Here is a 19703-nt window from a genome sequence, read left to right as displayed (position 1 = left end):
TATGGTTAAAAGGATTAGTTCATCCAAAAATGAAAATTCAGTCATTGTTTACTCACCCCTGTGTTGTTATAACCCTATATGACTTTCTTTTTCTTAATCACTTGTGCTCAGTGATGTCAAACAATGTCAATACAATTTATAGTGACCACCTCTTCAAGCTTCAAAAGAAAACAAATGTGTAATTCAGAAGTCTAATAAATTATTCCACGAGACTCATGATTGTTATGAAAGGATACGATAAGGTTTGGTGAGAAACAAACTGAAATCTAATATATTATTTGTACCGTTGATCTCCTGTGCGCGTTCTTGCTAGGGCACGAGAGCAACAGGTCACGCAGCGCCCTCGCGACATTGGGACGTTCAAGCGAAAACTTGTTTGTTTATCTAAAAACAGGTCCAACACAGCGATATCGACAACAGAACACAACACAGCTGCACACAAAAACGAGAACAGAACATGTCTAAAGAAGTCGAAGAATTGATATTTGATAAATACATTTGATATATATTTGATTGAAACATCTGAGGAATGGGAGACTTAAGCAAAAGCCTCTATTTGATCTCCATTTATTGCCATTGAGAAAAAATGTAGATATTAATGGGATCTCATTTGTGAAGTTATGTCTTGCGTTTAAAGTCTCTTTCTGATGGTTTTTTCACTTCCGTCCAGGTGATGCTCTGGATTATCTGCAGAAAAACATGTTCACAGAGGCGTCTGGTTCCCGGAAAGGATTCCCCAAAGTGGCTGTAGTTATCACAGATGGAAAATCTCAGGACCCTGTGGAGATTTATGCCAAAAAGTTGAAGAATGCTGGTGTTGAAATCTTCACCTTGGGTGTGTAGAAGCTGCTATCTTTCACAGTCTGGATTTTTTAAGTTGAGCTTTCAAGAAATCCATCCACACAGAATTAACAGAAATGAATTCTGGGGGAAAAAAACTCATGCTTTAATTTTGTGTTTTATTCAGGAATTAAAGATGCAGATGTGGAAGAATTGAATCAAATGTCTTCCACGCCTTACAGGACACACGTTTACACAGTGCCAAACTTTGATATGATTAAAGCTGTGGAGAAATCGTTCATTACGCAGGTGTGCACCAGTGTAGATGATCAACTCAACTCTCTGGCTAGCGGCGAGGAAGGTAAACAAAATAATAACAGAATTGTAAACCTGTTTCATAACAAAAAAGAATCACTTTTGAATATTTATGTGAGAAGCAAAATTGCATAAGATAATAATACTTGTTTTCATAGACCTTCGAGAAGTTTATTTTTTTCACAACACTGACAAATTGTTACATATTGTTTTAAGTATAAACCTGACACAATTTAGTTAGAATCATGTTTTAAAAAAGATAAAACCATTTGTCAATTGTGTAAGAAAAATAAACCATAACACTTTACAATAAGGTTATATATAACATAAGTTAACATATAGTTAACATAAGTTACAGTAATTACATTAGTTAACATGAACTAACATTGAACAATTGTGTTTATTAGTCAGACAGAGAATGTTAATTGCCATATGCCATTATATTTTTAGCATAAAAATTTTATATGTGAACATTAATGCATTATGAACAAAATGAGCTAATAATGAACAATAGTATATTTAAAAATAAATCAAGATTATTATATGCTGTAAAAAAAAAAAAAAAAAAAAAAAAAACATTTTTAGTTCATGATAGCTTATGTATTAACTAAGGTTAAAAAATAGAATCTTATTGTAAATTTTATTTAAGATATATCCTCTGAAAATAAGGGTAACGCTTTATTTTAAGGGTCCACAATAATGCACTTGTTAAGCATGAATAAGACAGTAATGAATAATTAACTGAATTCAGAGTAAGGCTATCTTAGCCATAATTTACAACTTATTGAATGTCTTATTTTTTAGTAGAAAGTAATGTAATAAATGCTCTGTTTCAGAAATCAAATATCAAGTTTACTAAACAATATTAAGCCAGTAATTAAGTCTAATTAGAAATGGCCTTTCAAATCTGTTTCTAATACATTTCTAAAATATTCCATTTCAATTACTGTAAAAAAAAACTGCAAATACTGTAAACACTTAATAAATGTAAAAAAATAAATAAAAAATGAATCAAACTGTCTTCATTTTAAGATTCATTTTATTAAATGAAATTTGTTTATTAGTAGTAGTTCATTAACATAGTTCATTAGTAACAATTAAAAACAGTACTAATAATTACCGTCTTAATATAGTTAATAAGTGCAAAACAATCCAATAACTTATGTAGTTAAAAATGTTACTTTAGAACAGAGGGTCTGAAATTGAGCATTAATTGCATTACATTCAACACAGAAATAAGATGTTTAATAAGTTGTAAATTATGGCTAATATAGCTTTAATCTACATTCAGTTAATTATTAATTAATGTCTTATTCATGCTTAACTAGTGCACTACTGCAGACACTTAAAATAAAGTGTTAGCAAAATAAGTCTTAATTTCTTGCACAATTTTCCTTCTCAAGTAAATTATCTTGCTTTTAGTGTATTAAGAAATTTTTACTGGAAAATAAAATAAAAATATAGCTTAAGAAAATACTTTTTTTTTGTTGTTGTTGCTGTGAAGTTTATTAAACTTAACTCTTAAGCATTAAGCATGACCCCAATATTTTTGTATTTCTGTAATATTTGCAGTTGTTGAACCAGCATCAAACCTGCACGTCACAGAGGTTGCATCCAAGTCTATGCGTGTAACATGGGATGCGTCTATAGGGGAGGTGACTGGATACAAGATACAACTGGTTCCTATGATGGCTGGTAGTAAACGTCAGGAGCTGTATGTCGGTCCCACTCAGACCTCTGTGAACGTGAGAGATTTGTCCCCTGACACTGAATATGAGATAAGCCTGTTCGCACTCAGCGGTCTGACGCCCAGCGAACCGGTTTTGGCGATGGAGAAAACCCAGCCTGTTAAATTATCATTGGGTGAGGAAACGCTAATGCACAGAACAAATCGTTGGCCTGTAGACTATATGGTTAGGGACCATTCACACAGAACACGTTCTTCTTTTTTAATAGTTAGTTTATGTACTCATGTGCCAGATCTGCTTCTCAACCTTTTTTCAGCATCTTGCGCCAAGAGCACCACCTTTTTATGTGCCATGTCAAGTCAAACACAGTTTTACTTTTACTGTTGGTGAGTCTCACGAAGACTGTCATGAAATTGTCCTGGTCATATTTAACCCCAAATTAAAAAACAACAACAAAAAAGCAAAAACATAAAATTAAACTTACCAGTAACTAAAGACCAGTAAGATCTTTAGCATTGTATCATAATTTTCAGGACACTTTTTCATAACCGTAACACATTTTCAATGATGATTCTCATTACAAAACATGTCATTATTTTTAACTATATAACGATTTTTTTAAATTAAAATTAGTGAAAATTAACGTCATTACCAAGGGAATACTACTATGATTTATAAATACTTTACAAATAAAATAATATAACTTTTTCACATTGTGTAAATGAAAGTATTATTATGACCATATTTTTTCGCCTTGCAGTAATGAGAACTGGGGGGTAAAATATGTGTAACTGTGATAAAAATGATGCCACAATATAAAAAATCTTAATGGCCTTAAAAACGTAATTTTAAATATGCAAAATATAATTTCGGGACCATTTTCTTGACAGGTTTCATGAGAATCACCCTTGTACATTAGCAACAGTGGATGGGAGTTAAGTACGCCTATAAACATTAATTTAGTTAAATTACGTTGTGTTTTGTCTAGTTGTTTATAACTCAACAGTGTGCCCTATATGAAGGCCCATCAAGTGGAAGTTCACACCGAACATGTTTTTGCATTGGTCTGCGATGTATTTCAATTGTTTTTTTAAGTTAAAATGTGCTAGACGGACGTCTTTGAGCCGGTGTCGCTGTTTTTTCAGCATCTAGCACAAAAGCACTGCAGTTTTTAGACACCGTGTCAAGTTAAAATTAGCTTCCACTTTTAAATACGCATCTCGAGACACTTTTAAAATCGCAAGAACATGTTCGGTCTGAACAGTTCGTTCTATTGCTATCAATTGTATTCGATTGATTAAATCATTTTTTTGACAGTTTAACAATGATTCTGTTTGTTTTAGAATGTTCTCTGGGTGTGGATGTTCAAGCCGATGTTGTTCTCCTGGTCGACGGCTCCTACAGCATCGGACTGGCAAACTTCGCAAAAGTGCGAGCTTTCTTGGAAGTCCTGGTCAACACGTTTGATATCGGGGCTGACAAAGTTCAAATCAGCTTGGTTCAGTACAGCCGAGACCCACACACTGAGTTCCAACTGAACACCCACCATGACCTGAGCGCCGTCGTCAAAGCCGTAAGAACGTTTCCCTACCGCGGCGGGTCCACCAACACGGGCAAAGCGATGACGTATGTAAGAGAGAGAATCTTTGTTCCTACCAAAGGCGCTCGTCCGAATGTACCTCGCGTTATGATTCTGATCACCGATGGGAAGTCCTCAGATGCCTTCAAAGACTCGGCGGCTCGGCTTAGGAACTCAGATGTGGAGATTTTCGCAGTGGGCGTGAAAGACGCTGTCCGATCGGAGCTGGAGGCCATCGCTAATTCTCCAGCGGAGACCCACGTGTACACCGTAGAGGACTTTGATGCCTTCCAGAGGATTTCTAATGAACTTACCCAGTCCATCTGTCTGCGAATTGAGCAGGAGCTTCTGAACATTAAGAGGAAAAGTGAGTAGCATCTGATTTTAATGCAAACTTCTGTACAATTTGTTAAACTCTGGGTCTGGATGTAGCAAACAACCAAATGTTTCGATCTCTGGTTTTGTACCAATATGTACAGAATGTTAATGTTATCTACTTCTGTAAAAGTTTTCTACTCACCCTGAAGTCGTTATAAAACCATATGATTTTCTTTTGTTTGTGGAATGCAAAAGAAGACATTTAGCAGAATGTTTATGCTGCAAAAAGTAGGCTGTGGCCAGAGACTTTTAAGGTATAGAAATGACAAAAAGCATCATAAAAGAACCTTAAAAGTAAGGATTGTTTCGAGTCCAATACCAGTAAAGCTAAATCAATCACATTTGTCTTACTGTAACTTGTTTGTTTTTTTTGTTGATTTTTCTTAAATAAAGGAGGGATAAATCAAAATCATTTTTAGGGAAAATCAATGGCTCAAATGCTGTTAATTGAGCGTAACTTCAATTGAAACTGGAACATTTCTTCAAAAGCAATCCAAACGACTCGTGGACTATATTACAAGTCTTCGGAAAACATCCAATAGCTTGGTATGAGGAACAGATGGAAATTTAAGCTTTTACTCGCTGAAAATCTTTCCCTAATAAAACTAGTAAAAAAAAAAAAAAAAAACATCTAGTAGTTAAAATACACTGAACTGCAACCTTTGAGGTTCTGAAATGATGAGTGACTTACTTTGGCATTATGCAGAGTAGATTTATTAATAAAGTTTTTTTATTGCTGTGGAAATACCATTTGGCTACTTTAGACTTTGTTTAAATCGAAAAGGAATTGTAACTATTTTTTCAGAAGTTTTTGAATCACTTTCCATCAAATGTATATTGTCATATTGTTATCGACCAAAAATCAAGAATGTCACTATAGAATTTTTGGCTTATTTCGCCCAACCCATCACATGGCTATTGTATATATAAACCCTTTTTTGTTGGTTTTCCAGAAAAAAAATAGTGATAAGTACTGTTACCGTGTTATAAAATTACTCATGCCATGACATAGAATTTTGGTCATATTTCCTACCCCTAGGAGGAGCCTTCCATAATTCAGTAAACTGCTCTTCCTTCTAGGTTTGACTGCACCTAGGTCTCTGACCTTCTCAGAGGTGACCTCCAGGAGTTTCAGAGCCTCATGGATAACTGATGCCATGGATGTGCAGTCTTACCTCGTGCAGTACAGGCCTGCTGCGGACTCCGATGCGAGCTACATCTCCGTCTCTGTGCCTGGAGACACTCCTACAAATGTCTTACACCACCTCACGCCTGTAACGAAGTATGAAGTCAAAGTTTACGCCCAATATGAGAAGGGAGAAAGCTTTCCTCTAACTGACTTTGAGACCACGCTAGAAGGTTGGTGTCAGTTCTGTATTCTTTCTAAATGTACAATTTGTTAAAGTAAAGCCACTAAGATAATAGTGCGCAACAGTCGGGTTCTGTAAGTTTCAGAGGTGTATTAATTTTTAACAATAACATAGTTCTTTACAAATTGAGCTACCGTGAGCTCCAAGGTTGTTAATCAATGGTATACGCTTCTGTTGAAGACATCATTCTGCATTATTTCCACTACTTTTTTTAAAAACCGTGTTTAATAGCGGAATTCCTGGTTAAGAACTACACTACCCGTGATCCTGAAGAGAAGAGCTCCACCAATCAGAAATTCGAGGCAAACAAAGTGCGTCAAAAGAGCTCTGCCTTGACCATCCACTCCCATGACGGAGTGTGAATGACGCAATCAAGACGGTCTTCCTACACTCTTAACTACTTATATATTGGCAAATATCTAAATATTTAGCAATAAAAAACATATATGTCATTCACAATTCTTCATGGGATTCTAGTTCATCCCCTCATTTAAGACGTTAAGTCTTGTACTCTTTTTTTGTCTGATTCATAAATGCTTTTTTGCTTCAAATTAAAGTTTGTAATGTAGTGATTCACCTCGAACCTAGTTGGTTTAGTTCATGGCTTACAATTTTTTTTTATGATGGATTTTATGAAATCCCTATGGAAAAAATACTTCTGGTACCAAGACGGCTGAAAAAGTGGGCGGGCACTGTTGCGCTCTAAACATTCTATTTGGAATTTTTAAAGGGGTCGGTTACCCAAAAATGTAAATTCTGTCATTATTTACTCATCCTCATGAAGTTCCAAATCCGTTTGACTTTGTTTTTCAACATGAGGGTGAGTAAATGTTGACAAAATGTTATATTTGTTTGAAATATTCCTTTTACATTGACATTTTTGTGACTTTTATGCTCCCATTTTTGCAGAACAAGGATCCGTGAACAACCTCAGAGTATCTGAGGAGACCACCAACAGTTTCCGTGTCTCATGGGGAGCAGCTCCAGGGGCCGTGGTGCGTTATAGACTCACGTACGTCCCGGTCCAAGGGGATACTGGCGTGCTAGAGACGGCAACAGCTGGCCCTGACACTACCATCATTCTGCAACAGCTTTACCCAGTCACCACCTACCGTGTCTCTGTGGCTGCCGAATACTCAGCAGGCGTTGGGCCTCAGATGCAAATCGATGGAACAACCAAAGAAGGTAATTGGAATGACCAACCCATCTTTAACTTCTTCCAGTTATTTGATGTCCAGCAAGTGGAAGTGATCGTTTGAAGGAATGTTACCATAGGATCATGTGACATTTTGTTTGGTGGTTTTCAGAGTAAGAAATGACAGGTGGCAGATGTTTTTGATTTACATTATATCACATTCCCCAGAAAGTGTCTGTGAAGGTTTTCACTGGCCCTGTCCCAAATGCCACCCTGATTGCACACGTTTGTCATTTACAGGTAATGCACTAAAATAACTCAGAATTTTGCTCTAAACGTCATGCTTGCGAATAAGAGAAACTGTGCAACCGTTTTTAGAGCTTTCTCGTCTTTTACTTTTTTGCGCTTTATTATCATTTAGTAAAACACACACGTAATGATTGATGTATGTCCTCATAAAATCAGAGACGATCTCCTCGAAATCCAAACACAAGTGGTCAAAAAGAGACTTGTACATTTATGATTGGATCACCCAGTGTAAACATGGCCTCAGTCGGGGACGAATGGTTGTGTAGTTGATACACAACAGTCTTGAAGTTTTTGCACCAGCACGATGAAAAACAGGACTGTGAGTCGCAGGGTGCCAGCTACAAGTCATATAGTGTAAGCTTGGCTTTGTCTGGAGGTATGAAGCTGTCCTCAATAACGTACAAACTCTAAGTGCTTTATTTGGTCTTCCGCCAAAATAAAATCTCAGTTTAACTTGATGTCTGAAATTGAAGAAATTTCAAAAGAAATATACTACTACTGTATTGTAAACTGTAAGTGGTGGCTCAGCGGTTAAGGCTCTGGGTTACTGATCAGAAGGTTGGGGGTTCAAGTCCCAGCACCGCCAAGATGCCACTGTTGGGCCCTTGAGCAAGGCCCTTGACCCTATCTGCTCCAGGGGTGCTGTATCGTGGCTGACCCTGCACTCTGACCCCAGCTAAGTTGGGATATGTGAAAAAAAAAGAATTTCATTGTATATGTGCAAATGTATATGTGTGATAAATAAATATAATTAAAAATTAAATTATTAATATTCAATGTAGTAATAATTTTACAGTATGTAAAAAAACAAAATCATTTAATTACAATTCTATAAATTGATTTGATCAGACATTATTTTTTTAAACATTAAATGTAATTAAACTTTAAAACATGAAATTCAGAAAAAATGAAACAGAAAAAAATGAATTTGTGAAAAAATAAAACAAATTTCATTCTTTTCGTTTTCATTTTAATTATTATTATTATTAATAATAATAACAACACTGTTGTGAAGTCCGCATCAGCAAATGGGCACATCAAGGGTGCATAGCTGTTACAAAAGAGGTACACATAAAATGAAAAATATATTGGCACCACAAGTCCACATCAAGAGCACAATTTGGGAGAGGTACGTTTATTCATGTCAATTTCCTGCCAAAATTATTAGTCAAAATGAACTGGATATCCATTTTTTTTAAGACATTTGACCACTCATCCAAGCGTTTGCATAATTTGTTGAGGATTCTTTCATATTGTGACATCGCCAGACTTGCAAATTGCCATGGGAGTCAGTCCCTGAAGGTGTAAATCGCTGGGATTTCAGGAAACTGCTGGTGTAAAGACTTTGTGTTGATTGGATGAGCAGCCTAAGATCTTACATAAATGGAAAATCCAAGTCTAGTTGATTTTGACTAAAACTCTAGCACATTTCCCAGAATGTCTTTTGCTTATGGACTTGCTGAAGAGTTGGTGATTTGCTCAGGCAACAGCTTGTGGTTCTTTATCATGGCTGAGAGCAGTTAGTGTCCAAGAATGAGCCAGCTGCGCCTTAATGGCTGCCTACAGCCATGCAGCTGTTCTCTGTCCACATTTATTAGAGGCAAAGGACAAATCCCAGGGCAAGACTTTTCTCATTTGTTCAAGCCCCGTTTCTTAATGTGTTAGTCCAGAGTTTAATCACTGCATTGACTGCGTTCCAGTCCACGGTTTTTTGTTTTCTCACTCCCATTTCTCATTATATTTTCTTGCAGCATCACTAGGAAAGCATCACTATTACTAATGCTTATACTTAATGTGAGGGATTTGAACAAACTTCTAACCCTTAGTATTAAACTGTACTAAACTATATTAAACTAAGCGGTTAAGGCTCTGGGTTACTGATCAGAAGGTCGGGGGTTCAAGCCCCAACACCGCCAAGATGCCACTGTTGGGCCCTTGAGCAAGGCCCTTGACCCTATCTGCTCCAGGGGTGCTGTATCATGGCTGACCCTGCACTCTAACCCCAGCCTAGCTGGGATATGTGAAAAAGAAGAATTTCACTGTATATGTGCAAATGTATAATGTGTGATAAATAAAGAAAATTATAAAAAAATAAATAAATTATAAACTTTGATTAAACAGCCTAGGAAAGTGGTAGAAGTGAGTTTTGCACTGGCATGCACTATTCACATTTTCATTAGAAAATCTACAAATATGGTTTGACATTTTTATTTTACCCGACATGTAGAGCTTCATCGCTAATACCTTTCTTGCTTTGCTTCTAACTGCTCACTCTTCCTGTGTCTGACAGAACGTGGCTCTCCAAGAGACCTGCGTGTTTCTGATGAGACGGTTTCCTCCATGCAGCTGTCCTGGGTGGCAGCGCCAGGAAGGGTCCTTCAGTACCGTGTGTCTTACCAGCCTACAACGGGCGGTGAGATGAAAGAGGTGACGGTTAAAGGTGAAACCACAGCGACAGTGCTGAAGAACCTGCAACCAGACACAGAGTACCGGCTGGCCGTGAAGGCACGCTACTCCTCCGGGTTTGGAGATCCTCTGCAGGACACAGGAACCACTCTGGAGGGTATGTTCAGACATCTTGATAAATTTCCCCTGACAAAATCAACTGAAATGTATTTAGACATGTTAAGGTTATATTTTACCCCAAAATCAAAAGAAAAACAAATCTGAAGAAAACTTATGTCTTTGGTCCGTTAAAGAAATATTTCGGGTTTAATACAAGTTAGGCTCGACAGCATTTGTAGCATAATGTTGATTACCACAAAAATTATTTCAACTCATCCCTCATTTATTTAAAAAAGCACTTGCACTGGAAGTGGATGGGGCCAGTCCATAAATGTTAAAATACACACTGTTTCAAACGTATAGCCACAAGATGTAAACATTATTCGTGTTAACACAATATTAGTTAGATGAAATCACTTACAGGGTTTATTGGCATTGCGTCGTCATGGCATCAAAGTTGCAATATTGTATATAAGTTTACACAGATAAGATTACTAAGCAACTTAATTATTTAAAATCATGTTAACATGTATAATGTACGTCTTGTGGCTATACTCTTGAAACAGTGTGTATTTTAACCTTTATGGACTGGCCCCATTCACTTCCATTGTAAGTGTATTTTTTATTTGTGGTTAACTTTTTTTTTTTTTTTTTTTAATAAACAAGGGAGAAGTCAAAATGAGTTTTTGTGGTAATCAACTTTATGCCACAAATAATGTCGATTGAGCTTATTTTGTATTGAACCCTGAACATCGCTTGAACATTTTTTGCATTGTGATGTTACAGTATTTTTTTTTATGACAATTAAGCACATTTCCCCCAAACTTTTGATTACTGTAATTGTTTTCAATGCTGATTATCATTCAGTTTTTTTTTGTTTTTTTTATTACTGTAATTACTTTTTCACAAAAACATTTTTAAAAATGTTTTTTTTTTTTATGTAATTCATGAAAATTTAATTTATGATTTCTTTCTTTTGAGTTTGGGGTGAAATATGACCAGGACATGTTCTTGACAAGTTGTTGTAGATTCACTAAAGCACATAATTACTCAAAGGGGGGTGTGGTGAAGTGGTTAAACATCAGGGTTGGGAACTGGAAGGTTGCAGTAAGTCATGAGTCACCATTGTGCCCTTGAGCAGGATGTTTGACTAATCCTGTACTTCACTTTGGATAAAAATGTCTGCTGAATGACTTAACAACACAATATTTCAAGTATTTACACATACTCAATTATCACATTAGCACTAAGACTTATGAACACCAGAGGATATCAGTCATATCCCAATGATCCTCATGAATAACACTTAAACTTTAAAAAATATTGATGTAATCAGTGTACTTCAGTGTAAAAGACACACCAATTCCACCCTCTAAAAGTCATGCCAACACAGCAAGATTATTCGTAATACCATTTAATTTTGGATCGACTGTGAAAGTGCTACCTTCGAAGGACTGGGGGCATTTTTAACATCAGTTCCTGTCAGAAAGGATTAAGTAATAGATTGAACAGAGACAAGTGATTCTACCTGGTCCTTTTATTATAATTTTTTTTAATGCTGAAGCGCAGAGAAACTACGCACATTCCCTTTCTTGGGATTTCAGGATGCCAGATTTTAAGATGCAGTAACATGGATTCAGTATCCACTAATGACATTACCAGGAGCAAAGCTTGCCCGGATCTGTTCAAGTTTAAATACTAAATCATAAGTCACTGAATGCCAGTAATCTTATGTCATCAAACCTCTACTGTCGAATTTGAAGCTCTTGATTTTGCCGATACGGATAACTAAGTTAGTGGAAAAGGCAGATAACTGATTCATTGGCAGATCGTTTTTAAAATTGATTTATTGAATGTAAAAAAAAACAAATTTCCTTATTGTGACGGGCAGAGACATAGAGGCTACAAGTGTCGAAAAACGATGAAAATCCCAGGTGCAGTTTGTTGTGCAACCAAAATACCATTAATAACCAGAAAGAAATTAAGATTTGGTGCATAACGTAGGACTTTTAACTATTAACAAGCCCGAAATACACCGGGGACTCCTATTTTGAAATGTCATACGGGCTGATAAATACTATATGTACAACAGTAGATCATCATTATCAGCAATCGCTTGCCATAATTGTCCAATATTCCAGTAATCCTGTTTTATATAAAAACAGATATTTTTTTCTCTAAGGAGGACACTGTTGGTCAAAATCAACTCAACAATCAATGGTTATTTAAATACCCATTTAATAATGTCTATGTTGCATATGTGTCTAGTATGTATATGTATATGGAGTATATGTATGTATATACTGTATATAGTGGAAAACTGCAGAATAAAGAAAAATGCTATCGGCAACTATCGCCATTGATTTTTGCAGATAACCGATAGTTCCAAAAGCAACTATCGGCACCAATTAATCTGTAAAACCGATGTATCGGTCGATATGTACTTGAAACCCAGAAAGAGAATGAGGCTTTTAAATGATCCCTTGAATGAATCATTTTACCCCAAAATTAAAAATCTGTCTTTATTTTCTCATACCAAACCCTTTCTTTCTTCTTTGGAACACAAAAGGAGATTGTTGACACTGTTTTTTATATTTTTCTATTGACCAGTGGCAATCAAGCTCACAAAATGACAAAAAAGTATCATAAAGGCCCATAAAATTAATCCATACGAATTGTATGGTTCAGAGGACTTTAAATATAGAGCATGAATCATATAGACTACTTTTATGGTGGTTTTAAAATGCTTTTTTGTCCTAGTTGGAGCTTGAAAGCCTCTGTATGTTTTGACTATGAAAAGAACCGTTTGAACATTCTGTTAAACGTCTTTGGAAGAAAAAAAGTCATACAGGTTTTGAAAAACAAGAGGATGAATAAATGATAGCCGAATTTTGGCGGAATAAGGTTCGCTGGGGAATAATTTCCGAAGAATTACGGACTAATTTCTGACAGTTGACATTGAAAATCTGGGATTTTGAATTATATAGTGGGTGCTGAGCTAAATGAAGATCTTTAGTGCAGATAGTTACATAATGAAGGAACTATAAAGCTCCACCCCACTTTGAAAGTAGAACAGTCACCAAAACAATACCGTGTTTCTTCCTTCACATCCTCAACAGAAGACTTAAAGAGGGGATCGTGAAAGATTTCCATTTTGTCCCCAATCTGAAATGACCACGTCCACTTGCAGACTAGAGAAGACCTACAATCCCACATGTCTATGATTGTCTACTAAGACACCTGCATACATTTTGAGTCAATTCATGCTATCTTAGTGCAAAATATTGACCTGTCCGTGTGCTGGGAGTTCTCTTGGTGAAAAACATACTGTACATCCAATTATCGTAAACAAAGTGATTTCCAGTGATTTCCAGAGAAGACCTTGATGCTTTTTGAAGTCAAATAAGGACATGCTACATGGCACTATAATTCTTTCCATGTATCTTACATAAGTTGCTTATTGTTAGTGTTTTTATTTTTTTATTTAAGCAATGTTGAACTAAGAATTGTTACATTAAATCAACATGAAAGGTCGTTCACAACACATTTTACGTGCATAATGTGACATACTGTACATTCAGCACACAAAACAGGTCAATCGTAAATGTATGAGATTATAAAGACATTTACTTCCTTTGGAATAAAGTGCACACAATACAGCCAGGCATGTGGATTACATTCAGTTCTGATTTCATGTTGACATAAATATCTCTTGCATTTAAAAAATAAACCATCATGAGTATGGTAATTGAACAGCATGATTGACATAAGCACCTTCCATCAAGGCTGTTATGATGCAGTTTACAAAAGTGATTGGCTTTTACCATGAACCTTGAAGTCACTGCTCTGACAATGCATGTCTGTGATCTCACTGGAGAACATCTGTGAAATTTAAATCAACTGTCCAGCTGAAAATTACACAAAACACTTTCCACCCGTACACGTACAAAGGACTTGAACGAAATCAAGAGAAGTGACGAGTTATCATATTGTAAACTTAAAAACGCACGCATATGGAACGTGTTACCTACCGAATGCTTCAGAAGAGGTGCTTCCAACTGGATTAATTTGCATTAAGTTCTTGCTGGAATAGCACTAGGCCAATTGAAGGGAGCTGGACCACACTGAAGAATATTATAGTGTTATACGTGGAAATTAAATTAAAATCTTCAATCAGCTAGATCCAAACATGCCAAAAGGTGTCCTCCTCCTCCAACGTGTTTGCAGCACCTGGGTATCACCAGAGGTGGACGGCTCTTCCTGTCTACCATATGTCAAAGTACCTAATGCATTCAAGCTGCTCTTGCTGTCCGGTACATGACCCCAGAGATGTATGTAAAGAACAGATGAAGAAGACAACCAAAAGCTCTCCCAGCACCTGTGCTTTCCCGGTGATTGACACAAGGTTAAACTAAAAAAAAAAAAAAAAAAACAGCAAGGAAAATTTACTGCATGTGTATGGTTTGACTCGGGGTTATATTTCTGAGAAGCACGGGATGGTGCATCTGCTTTTGTAATTGGAGTAATGGCTTTAAATGGATGCAAAAGATCTTTTGAATTTCAAGGCAGTTTTAAAAGCACAGTCAAATAAGATCCTGCTTTTTGGCTGCTTAAGAATCCTACAGAAATGCGTATGAAATTCACATGCTGAGGAAAGATCTTTGACATTGCATTATTCAACAAATTGTACTGTTTCCAATTTGTGCAAATTGTAGGGACTTATAATCATAGTATGAGACAGAATGGGAGAAAAAATAGAAGGATTTAAGGATGATGGATGATTAGGGATTTGAGAAGCTTTCAGACATCCGTGCATGGTACTTTAATTGAGTTAATAGTGGTTTTGTGGTGATTTGTCTTTCAGAAAGAAACATGGGTTGGCAGGGATACCTTCTTCTGCAAAGTCTCAAAATCTTGAAGTTATTGCAAAGAGAAAAAATAGAGAAGACAAATAAATCTATGCTACTTTAAGTTAGAATATGCAAGTATGTGGATGATGAATGTGTACTGTTTACAAAAGTCACACTCTGTTGTTTCAGTTGTTTGAGTTGATTTAAAGTATGTCGTTTTAAACTGGCAGCATAAGTCAATTAGAGTTGACTACATCTGTCTTTACATAACTGAGAATGCCTGGAGATAATTTCTCTGATGGTACATAAATCCAACATGATTAATCAACCTGTGAATCTGTCCAATAATTAAACAAAAAGAATTTGGTCGACATATAATGCAAAATATGGGAAGCAGACTGCTTAGAAAAGATTGTCCCAAGTTGTAGAGTCTTTGAAGTTTAGCTGTAATAAAAGATGTAACTAGTCAGAAAGCTGTTTAATTATTAATTCAATTAATTATTGCTCGTTGCAGTCCTATACACACTTGCAGCAATGACACCACAGACATCATGAGAAATGGCCTGCCAGTCTCTTTAAATACACTCACTTTGCACTTTATTAGGATCACTATGGTCCTAATAAAGTGCCCAATGTGGTCTTTTGCTGTTGTAGCCCATTCGCCTCAAGGTTCAACGTGTTGTGGCTTCTGAGATGCTATTCTGCTCACTACAGTTGTACAGAGTGGTTATCTGAGTTACCGTAGCCTTTCTGTCAGCTCGAACCAGTATGGCCATTTTCCATTGACCTCTCTCATCAACAAGGCATTTCCATCCGCTCACTTGATGTTTTTTGTTTTTGGCACCATTCTGAGTGAACTCTAGAGACTGTTGTGCGTGAAAATCCCAGGAGATCAGCAGTTACAGAAATACTTAAGCCAGCCTGTCTGGCACCAACAATCATGCAACGGTCGAAATCACTGAGATCACATTTATTTCCCTATTCTGATGTGAACATTAACTGAACCTCCTGACCTGTATCTGCATGATTTTATGCATTGCACTGCTGCCACACAGTTGGCTGATTAGATAATCACATGAATAAGTACGTGTACAGGTGTTCCTAATAAAATGCTTAGTGAGTGTAATGTATAGTGACATATATATTGCGATATATTGCTTTGAGAAATGTATAACTACTATATATTTTATCATGACACAGAAAGTATCGTGATATATTGTGTCGTGACATGTAACGCAATATATTGTATTGTAACATATGTTTTGCAATATTTTGTATTAAAATTTGTATCACTATACTGCATATTGTATCATGACATGTATCGCAATACATTGTATCGTGATATGTATTGCGATATATTGTATCGCAACATGTATCACAATAGATTATATTGTATCGCGACGTATCACAATAGATTATATTGTATCGTGACATGTAACACAGATATAATGCTTTGTGACATGTATCACGATATATTGTATCACGACATATGTATTGCATTATATTGAATTTAGATATGCATCGCTATGTATTTTATAGTGATAAAATGTATCGCAATATATTGTATCGTGACATATATATCACAGTATATTGTATCATGACGTGATGCGATACAAAGTATTGTGACTTGTATCGAGATATATTGTATCGTGATATAAGTATCACGATATATTCTATCATGACATGTAATGCAATATAATTTGTGCTGTCAGTTGGTTCAAATTTTTAATCCCGATTAATCGCATAATTTTTTGTACTTAATAGCAAATAATCGCAGATTTTAAAAGTGCTAAAATTTGACAACATATATTTTTTTTCCATCTCAGGAAAGAAAACAAAACAAAATGTAGAAATATAGTGCTTTATTAACATTTTCCAATCAAAGCCTTCCACAATATAAAGACAATGCACTAAAATAGCACCAATCCAAGTAACATTAAATGTTTCCCAAAGTTTATGTGGGAGTTTGACTAATTGAAAGAACTAGTCCCCACATAGGTTGAGTATTCATTGCAATGGGCATTAAATCCCTTAAACTCTCATCCTCCACAATATTAATCAACTGGTAGACTGTGACTATCCGCTTTGTTACAGCTGCATTCATGATTTGCGTCAGAGTGTCAACACCTGCGCCGCACGCTGCTTTTTACTCACCATGAAAAGCACTTGCAAGTAAAAACATCTCATTCTGCGTTTTGGTGATAGTTAAGATCTGGTGTGCTTATGTGGTAATTAAAATGTGCCTTACATAAGCTGAAAAATACTCGATTTCTATCGCAAGTCTCATCTGGGCTTGTTTTGTACATCAAATAGTGTTAAGAGGTCCTTTCTGACAGGGAAGCGCTGTCAGAGCTTCTTTTTTTTACTGAAATAACAACCTCTGCTCCATCATAGGAGAGAATGTAACAGTCAACTAGCGTGTTACGACAGGACCGCCCATAGAATGTATATGGGACCTTTGCGCTATGCTGTTTTATGCTAAGCTTGTATCGTGATAAATAATATAGAGAAATGTATCAATACATATTTTATTGTGACATATGTATCACAATATATTGTATCAGGACATACTGTATGTATCGCTATATATCATATCACTATATATTGTATCGTGACATATGTATCGAGATATGTATTATTTAAATATTGTGTCGTGACATTTAGCGTGATGTATTTCGTATTTGTGAGGTGATTGGCGACACGCAACCACTCCTCACAATAGCTCTCAAATCTCCTTCAATTCAATGCAAACTTTGATGCAATGACAACAATCGAGAGCACATTGGTGATAGCTTACAATTCCTGGTGGGGCTCGAAACAACAACCTGCACCACCCACCCTCTAATATCAATGATATCTCATAAGACCTACCTCCTTGCTGTATACTGAACACATTTTTGGTGTTACCAACAGAGTTGGGTTCCCCAAGAGACTTAATAACCAGTGATGTGACAGACACCAGCTTTATGGCATCATGGACGGCTGCTCCAGGACGGGTGAGGGAGTATCATGTCCGCTGGAGGTCTCTCTTCTCAGAGGAGTCTGGGAAGAAGGTGGTGCCTGGAGATGTGACCAGCACACTGCTAGAGAACCTCACGCCTGAAACACGCTATCAGGTGTCTGTGTTCGCTTCTTATGCCAGCGGTGATGGAAAACCACTCATAGGGGAGGAGACCACTGATGGTACGTAAACCTATTGCTTCTTTGTTATTTGTATTAAAGTTTCTTCAATTGTTCTTTGCAGCAATAAACTCTTCTTGCTATCAACAACCATGTATATGGTTCTTGAGATGACTGAGTAGACTGAAAAGTTCTTAATGTGACATTGTAGATTCTTTTAGATCAGTGCATTGGTTCTAGGCATAATTTTTAACAGAGTAAAGCCATCCTGTGTTCTTTTAAGCACCAGTACATGATGGATACATTTCTAAAGAACCATGGAATTTAAAAAGGTTCTTCTTTGGTATCATAGGACATAGAACCCAAAGAAACAAATTAAGATGAATGGCTGGTTGATGGAATCTAGAGGTTAGGGTTAGCTTAGGCTTAGATACTGTGATTGTAATTGTCACTAAGAGATGATTTCCGTAAGTGTACAGTACGTGTGTTTAATGAGCTGGGTTGAGAGAGTGTTGAAAATAATTTGGTCCTTTTTTCACCTTTTGGAGGAATATAGCACAATATTTTAGAGGAAAGAGAAATGATTTCTTAGATAATGCAGACTTGACAGGGCATGCACATCTGTGCCTTAGGCTCAGTTGTTTTAAGCGCATCAATCAACAAACTTTTACTGCAGTCTGTGGCACTCAGTTTGAGAAAAGGAAATGAAAGAAAATGAAAGGAAAGGACAAAGAAAAATCTAAAAGGAAGGAAAAGCAAGAGGAATAAAGAAATTGAGAAAGTGAGCTGATCACAACATGGGTTCAGTGAATATTATCGCTGTGGAAAAGAACAGTTTTAAAGGGATACATGTGTGCAGGGCAACCCATAATATGAGCTGTCTGTGATGTACAAACACTGAAACTGAAATCATACAAATGGAAACTTATGCCAGTGTGGGGTTTAAGACAATACCTTTTCTCCGTTTTCATTTCAGTTGTCAGGTATACATTTATCAAAGTCACTGAGGAACATCTAGTAGCATTTGAGTCAAACAGAACTATGCATGGAAAAGGACCAGGCCAAGAGGAAAGGAAAAAGAAAATAAAGAGATAAATAAAAAAGGCAAAGGAAAGAAATTAGATGAAGAGGAAAAGAATGAAGAGAAAAAGGAAAGAAAATGAAATAGATTGAGATGAAAGAGATGAAGAGGGAAAGAAAAGGAAAGGAGTGGAACATGCAGTAGAATTTGATTCAAACGAAACTGGACTTTTTTAAGTTGTACTTTTGTTTTGTCTTTTTGTAGCATCTACGTCTGGCAATAAAAATTTAGTGGTGTCGGATGAAACTGAGAGAACCATGCGTGTGACATGGCTACCTGCTCCAGGCCCTGTGGCCAGCTACAGGCTCACATATGTCCCTCAAGCCGGCGGTAAAGAGATGACCATCAAGGTTCCTGCCAATGTGACCACCACCATGCTGAGAAAACTGCAGCCTCTGACCACCTACGACATCACTGTACATCCCATTTACAAACGAGGAGAAGGAAAAGCAAGGCAAGGAGTAGGAACCACACGTACGTTGGCCAATAATTCAAAGCCCATGAGTCACAGAATTGTACTAGTGCACTGTTGGAGTCAGTTGGCATTGGTTTAGTACTAATGAAACCAGAGTTTTTAGGAGAGGTGTACTATT

The 19703-nt window shown here is 36.5% G+C and overlaps 1 protein-coding gene across 1 annotated transcript in view; it reads left to right on the top strand.

Annotated features, from left to right (window-relative positions):
- Nucleotides 1–19703, top strand: part of LOC127409597 (collagen alpha-1(XII) chain-like) — a 115193-nt gene that overhangs the window by 12267 nt on the left and 83223 nt on the right. Inside the window, exons 7-15 of the mRNA XM_051644260.1 lie at nucleotides 671–835; nucleotides 968–1141; nucleotides 2668–2958; nucleotides 4127–4729; nucleotides 5821–6099; nucleotides 7020–7295; nucleotides 9845–10117; nucleotides 17823–18092; nucleotides 19315–19584. Of these exons, the coding sequence (XP_051500220.1) occupies nucleotides 671–835; nucleotides 968–1141; nucleotides 2668–2958; nucleotides 4127–4729; nucleotides 5821–6099; nucleotides 7020–7295; nucleotides 9845–10117; nucleotides 17823–18092; nucleotides 19315–19584 (2601 nt within the window). The remainder of the gene's footprint in view (nucleotides 1–670; nucleotides 836–967; nucleotides 1142–2667; nucleotides 2959–4126; nucleotides 4730–5820; nucleotides 6100–7019; nucleotides 7296–9844; nucleotides 10118–17822; nucleotides 18093–19314; nucleotides 19585–19703) is intronic.

The sequence above is a fragment of the Myxocyprinus asiaticus genome, chromosome 19 (assembly GCF_019703515.2).
Source record: "Myxocyprinus asiaticus isolate MX2 ecotype Aquarium Trade chromosome 19, UBuf_Myxa_2, whole genome shotgun sequence".
Lineage (NCBI taxonomy): Eukaryota > Metazoa > Chordata > Actinopteri > Cypriniformes > Catostomidae > Myxocyprinus > Myxocyprinus asiaticus.
This window is presented reverse-complemented; position numbering and strand designations above follow the sequence as displayed.